General features: G+C 39.5%; 1 protein-coding gene and 8 non-coding genes across 9 annotated transcripts in view; 4 read left to right on the forward strand and 5 right to left on the reverse strand.

The window, feature by feature from the left end:
- The window catches only part of LOC150083939 (uncharacterized), a 60,750-nt gene that overhangs the window by 16,975 nt on the left and 19,236 nt on the right, over positions 1 to 24,539 (forward strand). Inside the window, exon 2 of the mRNA XM_090375649.1 lies at positions 11,431 to 11,578. Within this exon, the coding sequence (XP_090231775.1) occupies positions 11,431 to 11,578 (148 nt within the window). The remainder of the gene's footprint in view (positions 1 to 11,430; positions 11,579 to 24,539) is intronic.
- On the forward strand, positions 7,779 to 7,870 carry TRNAI-UAU (transfer RNA isoleucine (anticodon UAU)). The gene is given in 2 exon segments: positions 7,779 to 7,816; positions 7,835 to 7,870. It is a non-coding gene; the product is annotated as a tRNA-Ile (tRNA).
- TRNAI-UAU (transfer RNA isoleucine (anticodon UAU)) lies at positions 12,998 to 13,089 on the forward strand. Its single transcript is given in 2 exon segments — positions 12,998 to 13,035; positions 13,054 to 13,089. It is a non-coding gene; the product is annotated as a tRNA-Ile (tRNA).
- Positions 14,285 to 14,376, reverse strand: TRNAI-UAU (transfer RNA isoleucine (anticodon UAU)). Its single transcript is given in 2 exon segments — positions 14,285 to 14,320; positions 14,339 to 14,376. It is a non-coding gene; the product is annotated as a tRNA-Ile (tRNA).
- TRNAL-AAG (transfer RNA leucine (anticodon AAG)) lies at positions 14,598 to 14,669 on the reverse strand. The gene has a single exon. It is a non-coding gene; the product is annotated as a tRNA-Leu (tRNA).
- Positions 18,081 to 18,172, forward strand: TRNAI-UAU (transfer RNA isoleucine (anticodon UAU)). Its single transcript is given in 2 exon segments — positions 18,081 to 18,118; positions 18,137 to 18,172. It is a non-coding gene; the product is annotated as a tRNA-Ile (tRNA).
- On the reverse strand, positions 20,613 to 20,704 carry TRNAI-UAU (transfer RNA isoleucine (anticodon UAU)). The gene is given in 2 exon segments: positions 20,613 to 20,648; positions 20,667 to 20,704. It is a non-coding gene; the product is annotated as a tRNA-Ile (tRNA).
- On the reverse strand, positions 20,926 to 20,997 carry TRNAP-AGG (transfer RNA proline (anticodon AGG)). The gene has a single exon. It is a non-coding gene; the product is annotated as a tRNA-Pro (tRNA).
- TRNAP-CGG (transfer RNA proline (anticodon CGG)) lies at positions 23,604 to 23,675 on the reverse strand. The gene has a single exon. It is a non-coding gene; the product is annotated as a tRNA-Pro (tRNA).

A 24,539-nucleotide genomic window follows, 5' to 3' on the forward strand; every position in this document is an offset into this window, starting at 1 on the left:
TCTGGGCGTCTTCCTTTACTTACTAATTCCGGGTACTCCTATAATACATTTACTAACAAATGTTTTTCTTCTGCCATAAAATTCTAAAATGAAACTACAAGCAGGGCTAAATGAATCAATTTTATCAAACTCAATCTATGAAGTACATTAAAAAGTATTAGTCAAAATAAATCATAAAATAACCTGATTTAATTTTATAATTTTTCCTATTTTATCTCAGCTTTGTGATGGGTTTTTATTACTGGTACTGTGCCACATTTACTGCTATAACTCTCGTTGTTTTTTTGTTTTGTTTTTTTTTTCTTTTGAAAAATAAATGAACAAAATAAATCAACTCTGGTTCTTAAAAAAATTAGATACTTTTAATAAATGAAAGTGTTTTTCATTATTTATATACCATAATATATTGTTTATTATATTATACTGATGAAGGTGTATCAAGCTTAATGTCCAAGTTTGAGGATGATACGAAGGTTGGAAGGGTTTGTAATGGCAGTATGCTTCTGCAACAGTATCAGGAAATGATTTTGCAGATGGGCTAAGAAGTGGCAACTGAAGTTTAACATTGACAAATGCAAAGTACTGCATATGGGTAGAAATAACCCCAGAGGAACGTACCAACTGTGTCTTGCTACACTTAGGGTGGTAGAAAATGAAAAAGACCTGGGAGTAATTGTGCACTCAGATATGAAATTTCCTTTTACTTCAAGACACGGACACTTATTAGACACACCTTCCTCACTCATTCACTACTCCTTTTCCTTTCTCTCCTCTCTACATTTTTTTTCCATTTGCGCCTGAAAACATTATATTTTCCTCCTGTATATTTCTCTGCCTTCGTACTTGACCGAATCACTGCGCTATTCCTTAAACTTATTCTTCCCATACTTCACTAACTCACAACTTTGTTTCCTCTTACAACAGCTATAAAATGCAACAGCTATAATAGCTATAAAATGTACTTCCTGTCTCAAGACATACGGAAGCGAATGTCTCGCGTTGGACCTAAAGAGGCTCGGAAAGCAGCGACGGAAAGTTTGGCAGTGTCCCCCCTGTAAGGGAGAAAATTATATGCATTCACTCGGAACAACTGGTGAAACTTTTAACGACGTTAACCAAATTTCGGATTCACCTGAGCACAGGACCCAACTCGAACCTGAGGTAGACACGGAAAAATTGACATCGCCAGATGCACATGTGGAATTGACACCCGACTCATTACAGGAAGAACAAAATGACCATTCAGATCTCATCATGCAAAAATCTAGTAGCTCCCAACAGGATAACACCCTATCAACAGAGATCTCCGCAATAATTAATCAAACATCACTCGAACACAGTCCACTCCTGGTCTCGCTCCTCACAAATATTGAGACAACTCTATGTATAAAGCTGTCGCCAATTCATAATATCCTCGCAGACCTACTGCTAGAAAACAAGCGACTACGAGAACACAATGAATGCATACACAAAACATTGGAGGTGTTGCGGAAAAATTTTGAGGACCTGAAGCAATCGGTTTGTGATCTTGCTGTTCAAACTAACCATCATGAGCAGCAGCCTCCGGACGAACACTTTCACGCGAAACCGAGAGCTCCTACCCAAACCACCCCATCTTTATTACCACTTGACCCCTCTCCAGCCCCCATTCTTACAACATGTGAGTCTGAAGTTGTGTGCCCTGAACGTAGCACTAGACCAGTATATATTGAAATCACAGCAGATGCCAACGGATACTCAGGAAACACTGCTTCACAGAAGACCCAAAGAATTCATCAGGAGCAGAATCGGCCAAATCGCACCTATTCGCGATCACAAAACTCACATATGGGGTCCTCGCGCTCAAAACCGGATAATGCTTTGGCTGCTGAAGTACATCGCAATTGTAGTTCCGCTTCAAACAACGTGAGAGGTAACCATTATGCAGGGACTACGATTGCATCTAATGTAAAGACCCATAGAGACACTACAACGTATGCAATGATTGCAAGCCAACGAACAAAAGAACAAACACTGACCCGTAATCCAACTGTTAAGGAACTGAGCCCCAATCTTAAAGTTATTGGAACCAATTTGCACTTCAGCAAGATGCAAATTGCGAACACTGGAATGATGAGCAAGCGGATCCGTAATGTCTTCATTAGTAGGCTCTCCCCTGCTACAACACCTTCTTGCTGCTTTCAAAATGAATGGTAGAGTCACCAAGCTATCCACAAAATATCCCACCTACGCCTCCTTTAAGATCGATGTGGCTGATGCAGATTTTGAAGCACTCTTCAATCCTGAAATCTGGCCTGCTGGAGCTCTTGTTATGCCATATCTCGGGCATAAAGGGCAGCGATATAGAAGTAATGGAAAGGACTCCCACCAATGGTACCCTGATTCATAGCAATCCCAGATCTCGTTACCGCAACTAGAACCACAGACACGGAACACCAATATGCCGATCCCTGTGCTCATCAGTCCTAGACACACCCCGCTGAATCGAGTCGTGCGATGTCAGAGACCACCCGTCCGTATCAAAGTACCTACAGTACCTGCCTGCACCATATTTTATCAGAATGTGCGTAGTCTTAGGAACAAGCTTGACACTATGGAGCAAATTCTGCTCCCCGGATATTTTGACCTGCTCGCCATCACCGAAACCTGGCTCAATGACGATGAAGAATTCCTAGCAGCAGCTGCCCCAGCTGATTATGGGGTCGTATTCACATCTCGGATTGCACGCAAGGGTGGAGGCGTCGCAATATTTTACAAGAAATCCACTTTCAAGCTATTGGATAATAAATCCAGTAACTCCCCTAACTATGAAGCAATCCTCGTTACGTTAAGATACAACTTCGTGACGTTTGACCTCTGTGTGGTGTACATACCTCCAACGCCTTCCCCGCAAATCATCCTTGAAGTTTCCAACTGGATAATCAATCAGCTGCATCCCACAGCCTCTCACGTAGTTTGTGGTGATTTCAATTTACCTCCTCAGCTATCTAATATGAAAAAGGATCTTCTGGCACACTTGAGATGTGCTGATCTACAACTTATTAATGAAGCTCCAACCAGGGGGAATAACCTCTTAGATCTAGTTCTAGCCTCTATCCCTTGCACCCTTGATTACATTGCAGAAACGTCATTCGACTCTGATCATGTCCCAATACATGTGACTGCATATCTGCCAGCCCCCAAATTAGAAACCAGAAGGACAACAAAAAAGGTTGACATCACTAGCCCCAACTTACTTGACGTAGATAAGTGCATCAGAGCCGCCTCTCTCATTCCCTGGGTGGCCTTAGAGACTTGTGACCCAGAAATAGCTGCGAACATTCTCACAAACTGGATCAACACGGTTGCCAAATATGCCGCCTCTAAAAAAATCACAATCAGTCCATATACAAGACTTTGGTGGAATTCAGAACTCAAAATGAGTTTCCAGCTGAAGCAACAGCTCCATCGCACATGGAAACAGTCGCAAAATGTCAATGATCGCATCGTTTATTCTAGGGCACGGGCTCAATTTAATCGCATGAAATCTGAGGCAATCAAATTATATGTTAACCGAGATCTGGCTAAAGGAAAAATTCCATACAAGAAAGTGAACCTTCATTTTCCTCTGCAATTTGATCCTGAATTGTGGCTCGATTTCGTCACAAGATTTAATCGTAATCCTATCAAAAACTCAGATCTGGCTCTACTAACAGAGCCCACCCAGCAAGAAGTGTTGAGCACCATTCAGATCACAAAACAACAGCTGATCGTCGCCATCAATTCTCTACCTGCCTCGTCAACCGCTGGTGATGATGGAGTTCCCCAATTCATGCTCAAATGCCTAAGTCCATACATTATTCAGCCACTTTTAATTATTTTCAACCAGTTACTCTCGAACCAGATTTTCCCACAGCAATGGGAAAACTATCTTATCAAACCTTTAGCCAAAGTTCAGTCGCCATCGAAACCTAAACATTTCCGACCCATCTCCAACTCCTCCAGCCTGCTGAAGCTCCTGGAGAAGACCTTACTCCCGATCCTCACCAAGCAGATCATGCCCAGTAATCCAGCCCAAATTCACTACTCCCTTCCAAACAGATCAACGATCACAAATCTGCTAGCCACAACGAATACTATCTTGTCAGCATTCGAGAAAAGGCACGAACTAGCTGTGACTTACTTAGACATTGAGGCTGCATTTGATGCCGTCCAAGTAAACCAACTACTCACTCTCCTGGAATGCCACTTCCAGATCACAGGGAACATATTATGCTTTCTCTCCTCTCTTCTGAATAACAGAGTTATAAAGCTTCATACAGGAGATCGCACCCTTACTAGATCCGTCACCGCAGGAGTCGCACAAGGAGGGGTCCTTTCCAGCCTTCTGTTCTCATCTATTATCTTCCCACTGGTTGCACATTCTCGATGTCTACTGAGCTATGCAGATGATATCAAGATACTGACTCCCATCATCCCTGGTCAAGACCTTGATCTGGTAAAAACGGAAATTAACAACACTCTCACTGCAGTCACATCTTACCTCTGCCAGTTCGGGCTCAAGATCAATCCTGCTAAGTCCGAATTCATGGTGTATTCATTAAAGAAAACTCCTTCTTCTCTCCAGCCTTCGGTCGGCAACATCCTCATCCCAATTGCATCCAGCCATCGTGATCTGGGCGTTGTATTCGACTCCAAACTTCGATTCAACGCCCACATAGACATGCTCCTCACACGTGCTTCAAGACTCCGGTGGATAGCAAAACAGCATCTCCTTCATATCAGAGATAAAAAGACAACCGTGAGGTACATAAGAGCAATCATCTTTCCACCTTTACTCTATGCTGCTGAAATTTGGGCGTCAGCGGCACCATCAATAAAGAAACCACTCTTTGCCACAGAATTCTGGCTCCTAAAGTGGGCCAACAGGAAGCACAACCTTCCAGCTCTGATTCACACCACGCAGCTTGCCAACTCTCTCGGGATTCCACGGCTTCCCACCTTAGTCGAAGACCAACGCCTCCTAGCAACAGTCAAGATGATAACAGGCATAATCGCAACACCTTCATTCTGGGATACCTGTGGCTGGAGGATCCCCCCTGCTGCCCTTAGGGCCAATCCCGAGCTCTACTCGCATTCAGCGCGACTCCATCTCTCGGACAGGTTCCTTCCTCAGCAGATGTTCAAGCAAACCCAGGCACTTGACGCCGACCTGAACAAATTCGCTATTGACCGGACTTACAGGAAAAAAATTATGTCTAGTAGGACTAATCTGCATTGACATGTGTACCTTGCATCTGTTCCTGTCTGATTGAGCTGGTGCTCTTATCTCGATGTTAAGTCAGCTCAATCAGACCTAACTCTCGTAAGGAGTTCTCTCCTTTGTATAAAATATGTTTTCTTTTGTAAAATTACCTGTTTTTGTAAATTAATTGTTCTATTTTCCCGGAAGTTTCGGGAAGTTGTACAAATGTAAACCCCTGGCTTTTTGGCCGTGAAGGGCATTAAAGATTATCTCTAACAGCACCCTTTCGTCTTCTACCGTTAGACCCCGTGCTGACTAGTCAAAAGATGAAAGGGTTTTGTTGTAAGGGAAAACAAAGTTGTGAGTTCTGCTTTTGAACTACTGACCAATTCCCTTCCCAAAATGCCTAATTGCAGGTCCATAAATGTGAGTATTGAAACATGGATTATTACATATTTCCTATTTACGATGATTAAGAGGACGATGATTTTATTATTAAATCATCGTCCTCTACGACGAATCAAAAAGGTCAGAGTTCGAATCCAGCTATCTTTTAATCAATAACCGGACTAATTTCTGCGGACTTCTTTCACACGAAGGCTCGATTTTTCGTCTTGGAAATAGCGAACCGACGGAATATTAAACACAGGCACAGACACAATATACCTTCTCCTCATAACCTTAGTAGCTTTGCCAGTGTAACCGATTTCGAAATTGCAATGACACAACTAAGAATTTCATTCTCCACATGAGGCTTCAGATCACAACGTCGGCATCACTCTCTTTTAAGTACCAAGCGCTAACCAGTTGCGCCACTGAGGATGACAGCAACGTCATGGTTTCATTGGTAGAAACTTCAACTGGAAACAACACGTGAATAGATACAAGCAATCCTAACAACCATTTCTCTTGGTACGTTTCGTATAGTAGTCATAAAACTTAGAACTAAAACAATGATTTCTATACAGTTTATGGAATAAGAAAAATTGAAAAAAGGGTCTTTTTCTTAAGCACACGATGGTAAAAAGAAAGCAAGGGCTCATCCAGGATTTTAAGCCGAGACCTCTCGCAACCTATTTGAGAATCATATCCCTAGACCACCAGTCTCCAAACTACTCAGCTTTACGAACCCCGTCAAAAATCAAAACATGTGTGCAAACCACTGCATATTCAGTATGTTCCACCTTCTCCTCTTTAAAGGCGTGTCCTGAATGGATACAGGGTGGTATGGTTTCCAAATGTACTTTTAAAATACGATGAGAAATATATAAAAGCATCATTCAAAGTTCAAAAATAGTAGCTTTATGATAAATATTTCCCATTTCGGGAGATTTATTATAAATTCTCAAGGAACTGTCTGAATGTACTTTGCAAACGAAAAGATCTTTAAGATAGAAAAGATATTTCCTCTCATTAGTTCGTAAATTTAATTCAGAATACATTCGGATAGTTATGAAGCTTGTCTTTCGTCCTATGGGGCACAAAATATCCAAATTTCTTCTAACTTGTAAAAACGAAGTACGCGAATATATCTACATATTGCTTAAAACCCTCATTGGTAAGCTGCTATCTTTTAATCAAGGGTGGTAAAAAAAAACAGCACCTGCAGTGCAAGAAAAAATTTGGTAACTCTTGTGAATGGATGGAATCTTTAACTAGTATACCATTAATTGGGTCCCAAAAGTAAAAGAATTTTTGGCAGCAATAGGATTTGCTACTCTCTACGAGTGGCAATATATATTAAAGTGAACATCTTGGTGAAAGTGCGTTCAATATTATTAGCAGGAGCGCCCTTTTTCGTAAGACTACCCTCGGTTCTGTCGATTTTGTTTGCACTGTATACAGAAAATAACAAAAGTCTTTCTGAAGCGATATATTTTTTAAAAATTTCACTTTTTAAATCATTCGTGCATATCAAAATGCTACCGCAGTGAAATTTTATATATTTCCGATCCGCTTTTACCTGTTGTTTTTATAATTATTTTTATAAATCTTATAATAATTTCCTTATATCCTTCCGTCCGGTATGCTCTTTGAGCTTGAGTTCTGTTATATGTTATATGGTCTTTGAGTTCTGTTATATGCAGATATCAATTGCAAAAGTGCGAATGAGTTTCTTTAGATTTCGCCTCCGAACTGGAAAACAGTATTCCAGGTGCAGTCTTAGAATTGATTTGTAGAACAAAACTGTGTCCTCCCTAAAAGTATGGAAAGCAAAAAATAATCCAGAAAGCTAAAGAAACCGAGACGATTGAGAGTGTGGCTCGTTGGTCTAGGGGTATGATTCTCCCTTAGGGTGCGAGAGGTCACGGGTTCAAATCCCGAACGAGCTCTCAACTTGTTTTTTTCCTGGTGAACTTAAAGATCACTGTGGTAAAAGGAATTTAATTTTTTCTTCTTTCGAAAACTTTACAGAGTTCGCAGTGTTTTAGATCGAAATCTTATGTCCATTTTACGAAAGTAGAAAGAGAAATTGTTATTTCGATTGCTTGTATGCATTCTCGAGTTGTTCCCAATGTAAGTTTCTATCAATGAAATCAAAATGATGATGAATTCCCCAGTGGCGCAATTGGTTAGCGCGCGGTACTTATAAGACAGTACTTCTGAGTGATGCCGAGGTTGTGAGTTCGAGCCTCACCTGGGGAATTAAGTTTTCTTTTTCTTTGGCTTGGCATTTCAATTTAGAAATCTTTTACACTGCCATTTTCTGGCGGTTTGCTATTTGTAGGAAAAAAAAAAAAAAAGCCACCATGGGAAAGAAGTCCATAGAAATTCGTCACGTCATTGATGGGATTCGAACTCAGGTCTTTTCATTCGGCGTAAGTGGAAGATAATTGCAAAAATTGTGGCACCAGCGAAGGTACCGTAGGGTGTTTGGTGGTATTCAGTTCCATAATTGAACGTGGGAACCTGAAGAATATCTCATAAATATGCATTCCAAGAGACTTCATCATCTGTAACAGTCCTGATGGCCAGCTGTTGGTTTGAGGGGGAAAGTTATGATTAATATCCCTGAGCAGCAGGTGATTGTTATCAAAATGAACTTATAAATAATTTATATCTTATAAATGTTTATAATTTAGATTTAATAATTTGATATAGATCGTATGTATAGCTTAGCTTAATTTTCAGCACTCACCTCATAGTACCGCTTAGCTGGTGGAGAGATTTACCACATACATAGTGGTTATAGGATTCTAATAACTTACAGGGTTTATCGGTTTAAAACTAAGTTGTGGGCCACAAAAATTTTAAGACAGGAAAGTGCACCTTCCATTCTATGGTTGCCTAATTAAATTAAATTAAATTTAAAAAAAATTAGGAAAAATAGAAGCTAATAGTCGCGCACGAGCGAATTTCGAGATTCCTCGTCTTCAGTTAGCTATAGTGGGGGGGGGGGGAGGGAAGAGAGCGCGCTTGTGTTATATACGGGTTGGGTTCCCGAAATGCATTTCAGTGCACGTGGAAACTTAATGCGTGCTAAATTCCAAATGGGGGAGAAACTGGAGGGAATCTTTTTGTTTAACACGTTGAGTGATGTATGGCGCTTAAACCATTCGATGACGAGGACTTCGTTTTCAAGGATTTTGTAGCTAGAATTTAATTTAATTACTGTGATGGCTGAATCAATGAGTGGGTTGTGATTTTGAGATTGGACGTGTGTGTTAGTTCTGTACTTGCTGAATTAGTTTTGAAGCTATTAAAGTGGTAGTATCCACGCGTGTTGGAAATTTTTGATGTCCCGAATTTTGCTGTTGTACTGCCTATGTAACATGCTTGGCAATGTTGTACTGCCTATGTAACATGCTCTAAACCTCACTGTATACAAAATAAGCACATCTTTAGGCACCAAAATATACAGAAAAAACACACACACAGGTAAATTCTTACATTACCACTCACATCACCCTCTATACATCAAAAAAGCAGTTCTATACAACCAGATATACAACGCTGTAAAATATAGCCACACACAAACAGACCAATTCTGTAGAATTGGAATACCTTACCAAAAAATTCATCGACAGAAAATACCCATCACAACTAATAAAAGAAACCATCACCAAAGTTCATAATAACACTAATAACCCAAACAAAATTAATAATCACATGAACAAGAATAAGATACATAAACCCCTTATCGCGCTCCCATATCATCAACAATACGCTAGAAGACTTCAACACATTTTTAAAAATACAGATATCAAATTAATATTCACATCTTATAACAAATTAAGTTCCAAATTCAATTCATTAGCATTAGCATTAGCATTAGTAGAGGCATTTGATGCAAGAAAGCAAGCTTATGCAGCATCAGCCAAAAAAAAAAAAAAAAAAAACCCACTTCCACTTTACCCCTCTGTTCGTTCAAAATACCTGTCCAGTTGAGCCTTAAACTTATTTAGGCTATCAACCTCCACCACAAGGGATGGAAGTCTGTTCCACCAACCAACCACCCGCTGGCTAAAGGCAAATTTCCGCACGTCTATCCTACATCTGTCTTTCCTCAATTTGAATTTATGCCCTCTCAGGTGATTATTCTGAGCTAGAGGAAGAATCCCGTCAGCATTGAGCATGCTTAAACCATTCAAGGCTTTATACACCTCTATCAGATCACCTCGCTGGTGCCTAGTCTCCAGACACTGTAATTTGCAAAACTTAAGCCTTTCTTCGTAAGAGCAACCCTTTGTTCCATTCACTAATCTTGTTGCCCTTCTCTGTACTCGTTCCAGCAGCTCTACATCCTTCTTGAAATGAGGCCTCCAGACCTGTATACAGTACTCTAGGTGTGGCCTGACCATTGCCTTATACAATGGAATAATCACCTCCTTATCCCTGCCGGAAAAATTCCTGTATATCATTGACTGTATATCATACAAGACAACACACGAGTACGAGACACAAGATTACAACAACATTAGATATTTGATCAGATGCCAATCAGATTGCCAAGCATGTTACATAGGCAGTACAACAGCAAAATTCGGGACATCAAAAATTTCCAACACGCGTGGATACTACCACTTTAATAGCTTCAAAACTAATTCAGCAAGTACAGAACTAACACACACGTCCAATCTCAAAATCACAACCCACTCATTGATTCAGCCATCACAGTAATTAAATTAAATTCTAGCTACAAAATCCTTGAAAACGAAGTCCTCGTCATCGAATGGTTTAAGCGCCATACATCACTCAACGTGTTAAACAAAAAGATTCCCTCCAGTTTCTCCCCCATTTGGAATTTAGCACGCATTAAGTTTCCACGTGCACTGAAATGCATTTCGGGAACCCAACCCGTATATAACACAAGCGCGCTCTCTTCCCTCCCCCCCCCCCCACTATAGCTAACTGAAGACGAGGAATCTCGAAATTCGCTCGTGCGCGACTATTAGCTTCTATTTTTCCTAATTTTTTTTAAATTTAATTTAATTTAATTAGGCAACCATAGAATGGAAGGTGCACTTTCCTTTCTTAAAATTTTTGTGGCCCACAACTTAGTTTTAAACCCATAATTCCTGTAAGTTATTAGAATCCTATAACCACTATGAAATAATTGGGAAAAAGATCTGAACTTTGTGGTTCAGATGGGAGAAGTTAGAAAGCAGAGAGAACATTTACCATCACCTGGTAAATGATCTCCGTGTCCCCTGGCAATGTGATTAAGAGGACGTTGATTTTATTATTAAATCATCGACCTCTTACGACAAATGAAAAAGGTCTGAGTAAGAATCCAGTCAATAACCGGACTAATTTCTGTGGACTTCTCTCACACGAAGGCTCGATTTTTCGTCTTGCAAATAACGAACCTACCGAATATTAAACACAGGTAGAAACACAATATACCTTCACCTCATAAACTTAGTTGCTTTGGCAGTGTAACCGATTTCTAAATCGCAATGACGCAACTAAGAACTTCATTCTCCAGATGAGGCTTCAGCTCACAACTTCGGCTTCACTCGAAAGTACTGTCTTATAAGTACCAAGCGCTAACCAGGTGCGCCACTGAGGATGACAGTAACGTCATGGTTTCATTGGTAGAAACTTCAATTAGAAACAATTGAAGATACAACGTGAATAGATACAAGCAATCCTAACAACCATTTCTCTTGGTAAGTTTCGTATAGTAGTCATAAAACTTAGAACTATGATTTCTGTACAGTTTATGAGATAAGACAAATTGAAAAAAGGGTCTTTTCTTTAAGCACACGATGGTAAAAAGAAAGCAAGGGCTCATCCAGGATTTGAACCCGAGACCTCTCGCAACCTGAGTGAGAACACTAGTTTCCAAACTACTCAGTTTTACGAACCCCTTCAAAAATCCAAATATGTGTGCGAACCACTGCATACAGTGTATGTTCCATCCTCTCCTCTTTAAAGTGGCGTCCTGAATGGATACAGGGTGGTATGGTTTCCAAACGTACTTTTAAAATACGATGACAAATATATAAAAGCATCATTCAAAGTTCAAAAATAGTAGCTTTGTAATGTATATTACCCATTTCGGGAGATTTATTTTACTTCTCAAGGAACTGTCTGAATATACTTTGCAAACGAAAAGATCTTTAAGATGAAGATCTTTAAAAGATAGAAAAGCTATATAGAGGTATTTTTTCTCATTAGTTCGTAAATTTAATTCAGAATACATTCGGATAGTTATGAAGCTTGTCTTTCGTCCTATGGGGCACAAAATTTCGAAATTTCCTCTAAATTGTAAACAGCAAGTACGCGCATATATCTACATACTGCTTCATCCCCTCATTGGTAAGCTGCTATCTTTTAATCAAGGGACGTAAAAAAAACAGCACCCGCAGAGCAAGAAAAAATTTGCTCAATCTTGTGAATGGACAGAATCTTTAACTAGTATACCATTAATTGGGTCCCAAAAGTAAAAGAATTTTGGCAGCAATAGGATTTGCTACTCTCTACGAGTGGCAATGTTTATTAAAGTAAACATCTTGGTAAATGAGCTTTCAATATTACGCATTATATTATTAGCCAGGGGCGTCCTTTTTCTTAAGACCACCCTGGATCCTGTCGATTTTGTTTGTACTGTATAGAGAAAATAGCAACAAAAGTGTTTTTTAAGCGATATATTTTTTAAATATTTCAACAGTAAATCATTCGTGCATATAAAAACGCTACCGTTGTGAAATTTTATATGGATTTATACATTTCTGATCCGCTTTTACGTATTGTACATGTTTTTATAATTAATTTTAGAAATTTTAATATAATCTTATAATAATTTGCTTATATTCTTCCGTCTGGAATGCCCTTTGAGCTTGAATTCTGTTATATGCAGATATTAATTGCAAAAGTGTGAATGAGTTTCTTTAGATTTCGCCTCCGAACTGGAAAACAGTATTCCAGGTGCAGTCTTAGAATTGATTTGTAGAACAAAACTGTGTCCTCCCTAAAAGTATGAAAAGCAAAAAATAATCCAGAATGTTAATGAAGCCGAGGTGGCTGAAAGTGTGGCTCGTTGGTCTAGGGGTATGATTTTCACTTAGGGTGCGAGGGGTCCCGGGTTCAAATCCCCGACAAGCCCTCAGCTTCATTTTTTCATGGCGAACTTCAAACATCACTGTGGTAAAAGAAATTTAATTTTTTCTTCTTTCGAAAACTTTACAGAATTCGTAGTGTTTTAGTTCGAAATCTTGTCCATTTTACGAAAGTCAGAAAGAGAAATTGTTATTTGGATTGCTTGTATCCATTCGCGTGTTGTTCCCAAAGAAAGTTTCTACCAATGAAATCAAAATGATGACGACGTCCCCAGTGGCGCAATTGGTTAGCGCGCGGTACTTATAAGACAGTACTTCTGAGTGATGCCGAGGTTGTGAGTTCGATCCTCACCTGGGGAATTAAGTTTTATTTTCCTTTTTCTTTGGTTTGGCATTTCAATTTAGAAATCTTTTACACTGCCATTTTCTGGCGGTTTGCTGTTTGTAGGAAAAAAAAAAAAAAAAGCCATTATGGGAAAGAAGTCCGTAGAAAATCGTCACATCATTGATGGGATTCGAACTCAGGTGTTTTCATTCGGCGTAAGTGGAAGATAATTGCAAAAACTGTGGCACCAGCGAAAGTACCGTAGTGTGTTTGGTAGAAGGGCATTGGGACCATAATGGAATGGGAGCGATTTGTCGCACATCCAAATTAATATATGCTTTTACATTTAATCTCAAAGATTGAAACAAAATACGGTTCATAACTGAATTATTGGATGGTCTGTCCAAATAAAAAACGATATGTGTCCAAAAACCCAAGTGCACCCTCTACAAAACGTAACTTACACTTTCGAAATCCCTGGGATAGAAGATATTGCAACAAACCGCTGATCCACTCTTATCCTGTACCATCGTATAAATCTCTATTTCTATAAACATTTTACAATTTTAATGTAAACAGAGATTGCATGATGTTTTAGAACTCACCTCCTTTTATTTCTTTTTGATATACAGAGATTTAAAGAAGAGAGGGTGTGCTGAGCTGAAGGAGTTTCTGAGAATTCCTCAGAAACCGTCAAATGGAAATCAGGTTTCGTCTAACCCGTTAACTTAACTTATTTATTTATTTAGTCCATTAATGACAGATGTGTAGAGTAGTGACCTGTCCACGCCACGCGATAGAGGGGTCTCAACTGTACAATCCTTAATGGAATAAATCCCTTTTGATACCAATCACCTGCTGCTCAGGGATATTAATCGTAACTCTCTCCCTCAAACCAACAGCCGGCCATCAGGACTGTTACAGATGACGAAGTCTGTTGGAATGCATATTTATGAGACATTCTTCAGGTTCCCACGTGCAATTATGGAACAGAATACCACCAAACACCCTACGGTACCTTCGCTGGTGCCACAATTTTTGCAATTATCTTCCTCTTACGCCGAATGAAAAGATCAGAGTTCGAATCGCATCAATGACGTGATGAATTTCTATGGACTTCTTTCACATGGTGGCTCGTATTTTTCTTCCTACAAACAGCAAACCGCCAGAAATGGCAGTGTAAAAGATTTCAAAATTGCAATGCCGAACCTAAGAAAAATAAAAACTTAATTCCCCAGGTGAGGCTCGAACTCACAACCTCGGCATCACTCAGAAGTACTGTCTTATAAGTACCGCGCGCTAACCAATTGCGCCACTGGGGAAGCCGTCGACATCTTGATTTCATTAGTAGAAACGTTCACTGGGAACAACAAGCGAATGCATACAAGCAATCCAAATAACAATTTCTCTTTCTGACTTTCGTAAAATGGACAAGATTTCGAACTAAAACACTACGAACTCTGTACAGTTTTCGAAAGAAGAAAAAGTTAAATTCCTTTTACCACAGTGATGTTTGAAGTTCACCATGAAAAAACGAAGCTGTGGGCTCGTCCAGGATTTCAACCCGGGACCTCTCGCACCTTAAGCGAGAATCATACCCCTAGACCAACGAGCCACACTTTCAATCACGTCGGTTTCATTAACTTTCTGGATTATTTTTTGCTTTTCATACTTTTAGGGAGGACACAGTTTTGTTCTACAAATCAGTTCTAGGACTGCACCTGGAATACTGTTTTCCAGTTCGGAGACGAAATCTAAAGAAACTCATTCGCACGTTTACAATTGATATCTGCATATAACAGAACTCAAAGAGCCTATAACATATAACAGAACTCAAGCTCAAAGCGCATTCCAGACATTCCATTAAATATTTCTAAAAATAATTTAAAAACATCTACAATATGTAAAAGCGGATCAGAAGTATATAAATCCATATAAAATTTCACAACGGTAGCGTTTTGGTATGAAAAGTGAATTTTTTAAAAAATATTTCGCTTCAAAAACACATTTGTTGCTATTTTCTATGTACAGTGCAATTAAATTCGACAGCACCCAGGGTGGTCTTAAGAAAAAGGACGCCCCTGGCTAATAATGTAATGCGTAATTATTGAACGCTCATTTACCAAGATGTTTTCTTTAATAAACATACTGTGGAGTTATAGCCTCTTTGTTTCTTAGTATTGCATGCGGTGGCACCTGATATTCTTTCGTACAACAGCTGCCCTCCAGTGCAAAGGACAACAAGCTAACTGATTGCTTCTAAATTAACAGAGTTTTCCGGGAACAGAGGGATTCTCCCTTTCCCACATTCACTTCGAAACAATCCAATTTAACTACTTCACTTAAAACTTCCTATAACGTCTACGAGGGGGGTATCAAAAAGTTCGTACCCTGACCGAGATAAAACATCTGTAGGAAGATTCTGGTTTTAATGTAAGTTGTCTACGTATTCAAGAACTTGTGAAATTCCATCATTCCCGCAGGTACACCAGAGGTTGAGCCCGTAATCTGAATAAAGACGCTGTGGTTGACAAGGTGGCGTATCGAGCAGTAATAAAGTTCCTGCATTTGCAGGGCAAGACAGCTCAGGAACTGAGGAATAAATTAAAGCTGTGTATGGGCAGAATCGCCTTTCCTATGACGCTGTAAAAAAGTGCAAACGGGAGTTCCAGTGCGGTCATACAAGTGTCTTTGACGTGTCAAGAGAAGGAAGGCCATGAACATTCACAGATAGTGAGACTGTTGCAAAGATTGAGCAGCTGGCGGTGAGTGACAGACGTGTGACAATTCATTTCGTCGAAAATGTAGTGGGAATTAGTTACTGTCCACAGCATTTTACATGACCATCTGCACATATCTAAGGTCTCCGCACGATGGGGTTCCAAGATTTCTGACTCCTTTGAAGAAGCAATATCGAATGCAAAGTTATCGCCAACTGTTGGATTTGTGTAATGTGGATGTTGAGAACTTTTTTGATGTGTTGGTGACGAATGCTTCGTGTACCAGTATGATCCGGAGATTAAAGACATCTTGAAACAGGCCTCCTCCTCGCCTCCCAAAAAGGAAAAGGCCACTACATCTGCGAACAAGGTGAAGTTGTCCGTGTTTTTTGGACAGAAAACGGGTAATCCTGACAGATTACCTACCTTGTGATTCCACATGTAACGTTTTCAAAAGATATCTGTGATTCCACAGATATCTTTTGAAAACGTTACGCGATACATTGAAGATTAAAAGGCTTGGAATGTTAACCAGAGGTGCCCGTCTTCTGTCAGACAATTCACTGACTCACACGGCCTTTGCGACCACCACGTTTATTGCCCAGTACGGCTTCGAACTACTGCAGCACTTCTGACCTAGCACCGTCAGACTTCGTGTTTCGATACATGGACCGTCCATGTATCAAAAGCGCCGTCCATTGCGTGGACGGCGCTTTGATTTGTCTCAGGAAGTCATCAATGAAGTGGAATCGTGGTTTCACGCAAAAAGTGCCGACGTCTATGATCAAGGCATTAAACAACTCATCTGTAGTTGGGAGAAATGTGTTACTATCCTCTGAATGCATCAATTCTTGTGAAGTTATTTCTTATGCCTTTTAATCATTGTATTATTCTACTTCGATAGCCGAGTGGTCAGGAGTGGAAGTGCAGTAGCACACGTTCGTTGAATAGACCCTGGTTCAAGCACCTGACTGCTAAATACTGTTGGTCCATCTGGCTATCCTCACTAGACCAGCGTAGCAGATTATAGCCCATTTCCCTCGACATGAATTGTTGAGCAGGCTTCCATCCTGCAGTGGATTGATAATAGCTGCTGCTTGCCCCTTATTGTTCTACTTCCGCATTCAAATGCTAATTTTTATATTACTTCAACTTATCTACTAATTCAGGTGCGTACACAATATACTCTCACCTCATAACCTCAGTTGCTTTGCCAAAGAAAAATTAAAATGTCATTCCTCCAGGTGAGGCTCGAACTGACAACCTGGGCAGCACGCAGAAGTACTGTTTTATAAGGACGGAGGGCTAGCCAATTGCGCTACTGACGACGATTGACCTCATTCCTAGAAACTTGAATAGGAAACAAGACATGAATACATACAAGCAGTCCTCGCAACCATTTCATTCGGCAAGTTTCGTATAGTGGACATAAAACTTATAACTAACAGTGCGCTTTCTTTACAGTTTCGAAAGAAGAAAAGTTGAAATAAATGTTTTCCTTAAGCTCACTGTGGTATAAAGAAACAAAGGGCTCGTCCGGGATTTACACCCGGGACCTCTCGCACCCGAAACGAGAATCATATCCCTAGACCAACGAGCCACACTTTCGATTACGTTAGTCTCATTTGCTAAATAAACTTGTCCATAAATAAAAACGCCAACTTTGGTTACAGTGTGAGCAGAGATTTGATGATTGTGATGACAAAAGCTAAGAAATTATCTTCTCTTGAAAGAAACTGGCAAGTTGGTTTCACAGAGAGCTAAATCAAATCTCAGGATTTGAAAATCGGTCTCATATTTTATTTTATTTTTTTTTAAAGAAAAACTTGTGACTTGTTGAAAAGAATTGTAAAAGGGCGAATGAGTTTCTTTAGATTCGCCTCCGAACTGCAAAACTGTATTCCAGGTGCAGTCTTACAATTGATTTGTATAACATAACTGTGTCCTCCCTAAATGTATGAAAAGCAAAAAATAAACCAGAAAGCTAATGAAACCGAGGTGATTGAAAGTGTGGCTCGTTGGTCTAAGGGTATGATTGTCGCTTAGAGTGCGAGCGTTCCCAGTTTCAAAACACTAACGACCTTTCCAACTACGTTTTTTCATGATGAACTTAAAGATCACTGTTGTAAAAGGAATTTAATTTTTTCTTCTTTCGAAAACTGTACAGAGTTCGCAGTGTTTTAGTTCGAAATCTAATGTCCATTTTACGAAAGTTAGAAAGAGAAATTTTGTTTGGATTGCTTGTATGCATTCGCGTGTCTTTCCCAATGAAAGTTTCTGTCAATGAAATTAAGATTATGACGACTTCCCCAGTGGCGCAATTGCTTAGCGCGCGGTACTTATAAGACAGTACTTCTGAGTGATGCCGAGGTTGTGAGTTCGAGCCTCACCTGGGGAATTAAGTTTTTATTTTTCTTAGGTTTGCATTTCAATTTAGAAATCTTTTACACTGCCATTTTCTGGCGGTTTGCTGTTTGTAGGAAGAAAAACACGAGCCACCATGTGAAAGAAGTCCATAGAAATTCGTCACGTCTTTGAGGGGATTCGAACTCAGGTCCTTTCATTCGACGTAAGTGGACGATAGTCCCAAAAACTGTGGCACCAGCGAAGGTACCTTTGGGTGTTTGGTGGTATTCAGTTCGATAATTGCACGTGGGGACCTAAAGAATATCACACCAATATGCATTCCAACAGACTTCATCATCTGTAACAGTCCTGATGGCTGGCTGTTGGTTTGAGGGAGAGAGTTACGATTAATATCCCTGAGCAGCAGGTCATTGGTATCAAAAGGAAATAATTTATGACTTATAATTGTTTATAATTTACATTTAATAATTTATTATATTTTGAAAAATTACCACTGGTTTCTATTAGATAAAATGTCGAGATAGAAAAGAAAGAATAATCCTGAAACGAAAGAATTAATAAATCATATTTTAATACTCACACCATAACCGCATAATAAAATATAAAATACGCCCTCTAAATCGTTTAACGAAAGGGGGCGCTGATTTTCTTTTGGAGTGCTGGACAGATCGGCTGCTTCTTTAGTGATGCTGTCAGACATTTGTTATTGAGACTAGCCTCAAACAGTTGGCGAATTCTGAAAATAAATACCGTTTATGGTAAGATGGACATTTTTTTGTAACTAAAAGACTTGAAAGGAAGCATTTGATGAAACTTATTTATCCAATATTTAATGAATATTTTGCAATTTTATTTCTCAAGAGCGCTTTTAGAATCAATCTTTATAAGCAATTGGATTCCGGAGCTCCATTAGCAATGAAGGTCAACATTTAAGGAATTGGTTGTGGATATTTGATAAATTGAAGCTGTTTGTGCAGACAACGTTTCTGAAATTGGAAGGTGGAATGCGATGTGCTATCATCAGCAAAACTATGGATAGGATTTCCGGTTAATGAAAGGTCATTAATATACAAGAGGAAATGATTGGGAGAAGGATCTGAACCTTGGGGAACACCAGCATTAATGGAGAATTTAGAAAGCACACAGAACATTTACTATCACCTCGTAAATTATCTCAGTGTCCCCTGGCAGTGAGCGGTTAAAGAGAAAACTTGATACCCAATTACAAAACAAAAAAAAAAAAAAAAAACAGCTGGCAAACCATAGATGGAAGTTTATTTCGCAGACCTTTATGCTAAATACGATCAATAGCCATTGAATTGTCAAGAGCAACTGCTTGAGTTTCACAAAATCTTTCCATTGAATTTGTCCATAAATGGGCAACATAAGCCAGAATATCACCAGTGGATTACCACTTACAGAATCCATATTGGCGGTCGTTGATCAGGCGGAAGGTTTCCAGATAGTTTAAGAGTTGGCGGTTAATTGATTTCTCCATTACTTTACAACGAGTAGAAGGGCATTGGGACGATAATTGAATGGGAGGGATTTGTCACGCAACCAAATTAATATATGCTTTTACATTTAATCTCAAAGATTGAAACAAAATACGGTTCATAACTGGATTATTTGATGGTCTGTCCAAAGAAAAAACGACATGTGTCCAAAAACCCAAGTGCACCCTCTAGAAAACGTAATTTTCACTTTCGAAATCCCTGGGATAGAAGATATTGCAACCAACCGCGTGATCCACTCTTATATCCTGCACTATCGTATAAATCTCTATTTCTATAAAACTTTTAGAATTTTAATGGAAACAAAGATTGCATGATGTTTTAGAACTCACCTCCTTTTATTTCTTTTTGATCTACAGAGGTTTAAAGAAGAGAGGGTGTGCTGAGCTGAAGGAGTTTTCGGGAATTTCTCAGAAACCGTCAAATGGAAATCTGGTTTCGTCTAACCCGTTAACTTAATTTATTTATTTATTCAGTCCATTAAGGACAGATGTGTACAGTAGTGACCTGTCTACGCCATGAGATGGAGGGGTCTCAACTGTACAATCCTTAATGGAATAAATCCCTTTTGATAAAAATCACCTGCTGCTCAGGGATATTAATCGTAACTCTCTCCCTCAAACCAACAGCCGGCCATCAGGACTGTTACAGATGACGAAGTCTGTTGGAATGCATATTTATGAGACATTCTTCAGGTTCCCACGTGCAATTATGGAACAGAATACCACCAAACACCCTACGGTACCTTCGCTGGTGCCACAATTTTTGCAATTATCTTCCTCTTACGCCGAATGAAAAGATCAGAGTTCGAATCGCATCAATGACGTGATGAATTTCTATGGACTTCTTTCACATGGTGGCTCGTGTTTTTCCTCCTACAAACAGCAAACCGCCAGAAATGGCAGTGTAAAAGATTTCAAAATTGCAATGCCGAACCTAAGAAAAATAAAAACTTAATTCCCCAGGTGAGGCTCGAACTCACAACCTCGGCATCACTCAGAAGTACTGTCTTATAAGTACCGCGCGCTAACCAATTGCGCCACTGGGGAACCCGTCAACATCTTGATTTCATTAGTAGAAACGTTCACTGGGAACAACAAGCGAATGCATACAAGCAATCCAAATAACAATTTCTCTTTCTGACTTTCGTAAAATGGACAAGATTTCGAACTAAAACACTACGAACTCTGCACAGTTTTCGAAAAAAGAAAAAATTAAATTCCTTTTACCACAGTGATGTTTGAAGTTCACCATGAAAAAACGAAGCTGAGGGCTCGTCCGGGATTTGAATCCGGGACCTCTCGCACCCTAAGCGAGAATCATACCCCTAAACCAACGAGCCACACTTTCAATCACGTCGGTTTCATTAACTTTCTTGATTATTTTTTGCTTTTCATACTTTTAGGGAGGACACAGTTTTGTTCTACAAATCAGTTCTAAGACTGCACCTGGAATACTGTTTTCCAGTTCGGAGACGAAATCTAAAGAAACTCATTCGTACTTTTACAATTGATATCTGCATATAACAGAACTCAAAGAGCATTCCAGACATTCCATTAAAAATTTCTAAAAATAATTTAAAAACGTGTACAATATGTAAATGCAGATCAGAAATATATAAATCCATATAAAATTTCACAACGGTAACGTTTTGATATGAAAAGTGAATTTTTTAAAAAATATTTCGCTTCAAAAACACTTTTGTTGCTATTTTCTATATACAGTGCAATCAAAATGGATAGCACCCAGGGTGGTCTTAAGAAAAAGAACGCCCCTGGCTAATAATATAATGCGTAATTATTGAACGCTCATTTACCAAGATGTTTACTTTAATAAGCATACTGTGGAGTTATATCCTCTTTGTTGCTTACTATTGCTTGCGGTGGCACCTGATATTCTTTCGTACAACAGCTGCCCTCCAGTGGAAAGGACCACAAGCTAACTGACTGCTTCTAAATTAACAGAGTTTTCCAGGAACAGAGGGATTCTTCCTTTCCCACATTCAATTCGAAACAATCCAATTTAACTACTTCACTTAAAACTTCCTATAACGTCTACGACGGGGGGGGGGTATCATAAAGTTCGTACCCTGACCTAGATAAAACATCTGTAGGAAGATGCTGGTTTTAATGTAAGTTGTCTACATATTCAAGAACTTGTGAAATTCCATTCCCGCAGGTACACCAGAGGTTGAGCCCGTAATCTGAATAAAGACGCCATGGTTGACAAAGTGGAGTAACGAGCAGTAATCAAGTTCCTGCATTTGCAGGGCAAGACAGCTCAGGAATTGACGAAGAAATCAAAGCTGTCTATGGGCAGAATTGCCCTTCCTATGACGCTGTAAAAAAGTGGAAATGGGAGTTCCAGTGCGGTCATACAAGTGTCTTTGACTAGCCAAGAGAAGAAAGGCCATCAATGTTCACAGATAGTTAGACTGTTGCAAAGATTTAGCAGCTGGCGGTGAGTGACAGACGTGTGACAATTCATTTCGTCGCAAATGCAATGGAAATTAGTTACTGGACTGCCCACAGCATTTTACATGATCATCTGCACATGTCTAAGATCTCTGCACGATGGGGTTCCAAGATTTCTGACTCCTTTGAAGAAGCAATATCGAATGCAGTGTTCTCGCCAACCATTGGATTTGTGTAATGTGGATGTTGAGAACTTTTTTGATGTGTTGGTGAAGAATGCTCGGTGTACCAGTATGATCCGGAGATTAAAGTCATGTGGAAACACTCCTCCTTCTCATCTCCCAAAAAGGCAAAGACCACTACATCTGCGAAGAAAGTGATGTTGTCCATGTTTCTTGGACAGAAAAGGGGTTAAACTGACAGATAACCTACCTCGTGATTCCACACGTACGGACAATACTACAGATATCTTTTGAAAAAGTTACATGATGCATTGAATTTCAAAAGTCTCGGAATGTTAACCAAAGGTGCCCGTCTTTTGTCAGACATTGCACCTACTCACACGGCCTTTGCTACAACCAAATTTATTGTCCAGTACGGCTTGGAACTACTGCAGCACCCACCCTATTCTTCTGACCTAACACCGTCTGAATTCGTGTTCTGATACATGAAGAAACCATTGCGTGGACAGCGCTTTGAATCGTCTCAGGATGTTATAAATAAAGTGGAATCGTGGTTTCACGCAAAAAGTGCGGACGTCTATTGTCAAGGCATTAAACAACTGATCTATAGATGGGAGAAATATGTTACTATCCATGAAGAGTACATAGAAAAGGATTAAAGTTGCTCTGAAGTTTTACCTTTGTAGGGCTATTATTTCTAGGTAAGGTTACGAACATTTTGATACCCTCTCGTACTCAGCAATTCTAGTGACGTTATTTCTTATGCCTTTTAATCATTGTATTATTCTACTTCCATAGCCAAGTGGTAAGAGTGAAAGTGCAGTAGTATACGCTCGTTGAATAGACTAAGCAACTGACTGCTAAATGCTGTTGGTCCATCTGCCAATCCGCACTGGACCAGCGTGTCAGATTATGGCCCATTTCTCTCAACATGAATTGCTGAGAAAGGCTTTCTGCTGCTTGTCCCTTATGGCTCTACTTCCGCATTCAATTGCTAATTTTTAAATTACTTCAACTTATCTATTAACGTAGGTATGGACACAATATACTCTCACCTCATAACCTCAGTTGCTTTGGCAAAGAAAAATTAAAATGTCATTCCCCAGGCGAGGCTTGAACTCACAACCTGGGCAGCACGCAGAAGTACTGTCTTATAAGAACCGAGCGCTAACCAATTGCTCTCGGTTCTTATAAGACATCAAGAAAAGAAGTCCTCGCAACCATTTCTCTCGGTAAGTTTCGTATAGTGGACATAAAACTTGGAACGAGAACTACTCTTTCTGTACAGTTTTCGAAAAAAAAAGGAAAGTTGAAATAAATGTTTTCCTTAAGCTCACTGTGGTATAAAGAAAGGGCTCGTCCGGGATTTGAACCCGGGACCTCTCGCACCCGAAGCGAGAATCATACCCCTAGACCAACGAGCCACACTTTTAAATCCTCTACGTGGGTCTCATTTGCGAAAGTTTATTTAGCAAATGAGACCCACGTAGGAATTAGGTCAAAGGCTTGTTTAATCTTTGAGTTATTCAAGTTCAAACAGCCTTCCAGACAAAAGGATAGATTACATTAAAATCACTAAAAATAATCATAAAAAGTAAAATATTTCTAAATATACTTCAAGGAGTACTACAAATATATAAATTCATTCAAAATGACTGTCATCTTTTTATCTTGATAGTTTTGTGATGTTTTTTGTTGTTAATGGTACTGTATTGGCAAAGAGGTAAGGTTATTATCCCATTGTATAAAACAATGGTTAGGCCACACCTTGAGTACTGCATACATGTCTGAGGCCTCATTTTAGGAAGGATGTATAGCTGCTGGAACGAGTACAGAGAACGACAAAGCCATCTGATTGAGATGTTTGAGGCTTTGAATGGAATGAGAAAGCTCAATGCTAATGGGATTCTTCCTCTTATTGAGACTACGCACATGAGGGAGCACAAATTCAAATTCAGGAAGGACGGTTTGCCTTTAGCTAGCTGATGGTTGATTGCTGGAACAAACTTCATCTGTTGTTGTGGGAGTTTGTAGCTTAAATAAATTCAAGGAAGATGTAGACGACATGAACTAGGTGACGTGGGTAATGTCGTTTTTTTTTTTTTTGTTTTGTTTTTCGGCTGATGTTATATAAGCTTGCTTTCTTGCATCATTTGCCACTACCAATGCCAATAATCAACAAAAGATGATGCATGAGTGTATTGTGACATTTCTTTAACTTCTGTACTTTCATTTTCAATTAAACCTGTTCAAATTTTCTTCGCTTCAATGGTGAAACCACTATGCTG

The sequence above is a fragment of the Mastigoproctus giganteus genome, chromosome 6, assembly GCF_048544385.1.
Source record: "Mastigoproctus giganteus isolate SK-2022 chromosome 6, ASM4854438v1, whole genome shotgun sequence".
In the NCBI taxonomy this organism is placed as follows: domain Eukaryota; kingdom Metazoa; phylum Arthropoda; class Arachnida; order Uropygi; family Thelyphonidae; genus Mastigoproctus; species Mastigoproctus giganteus.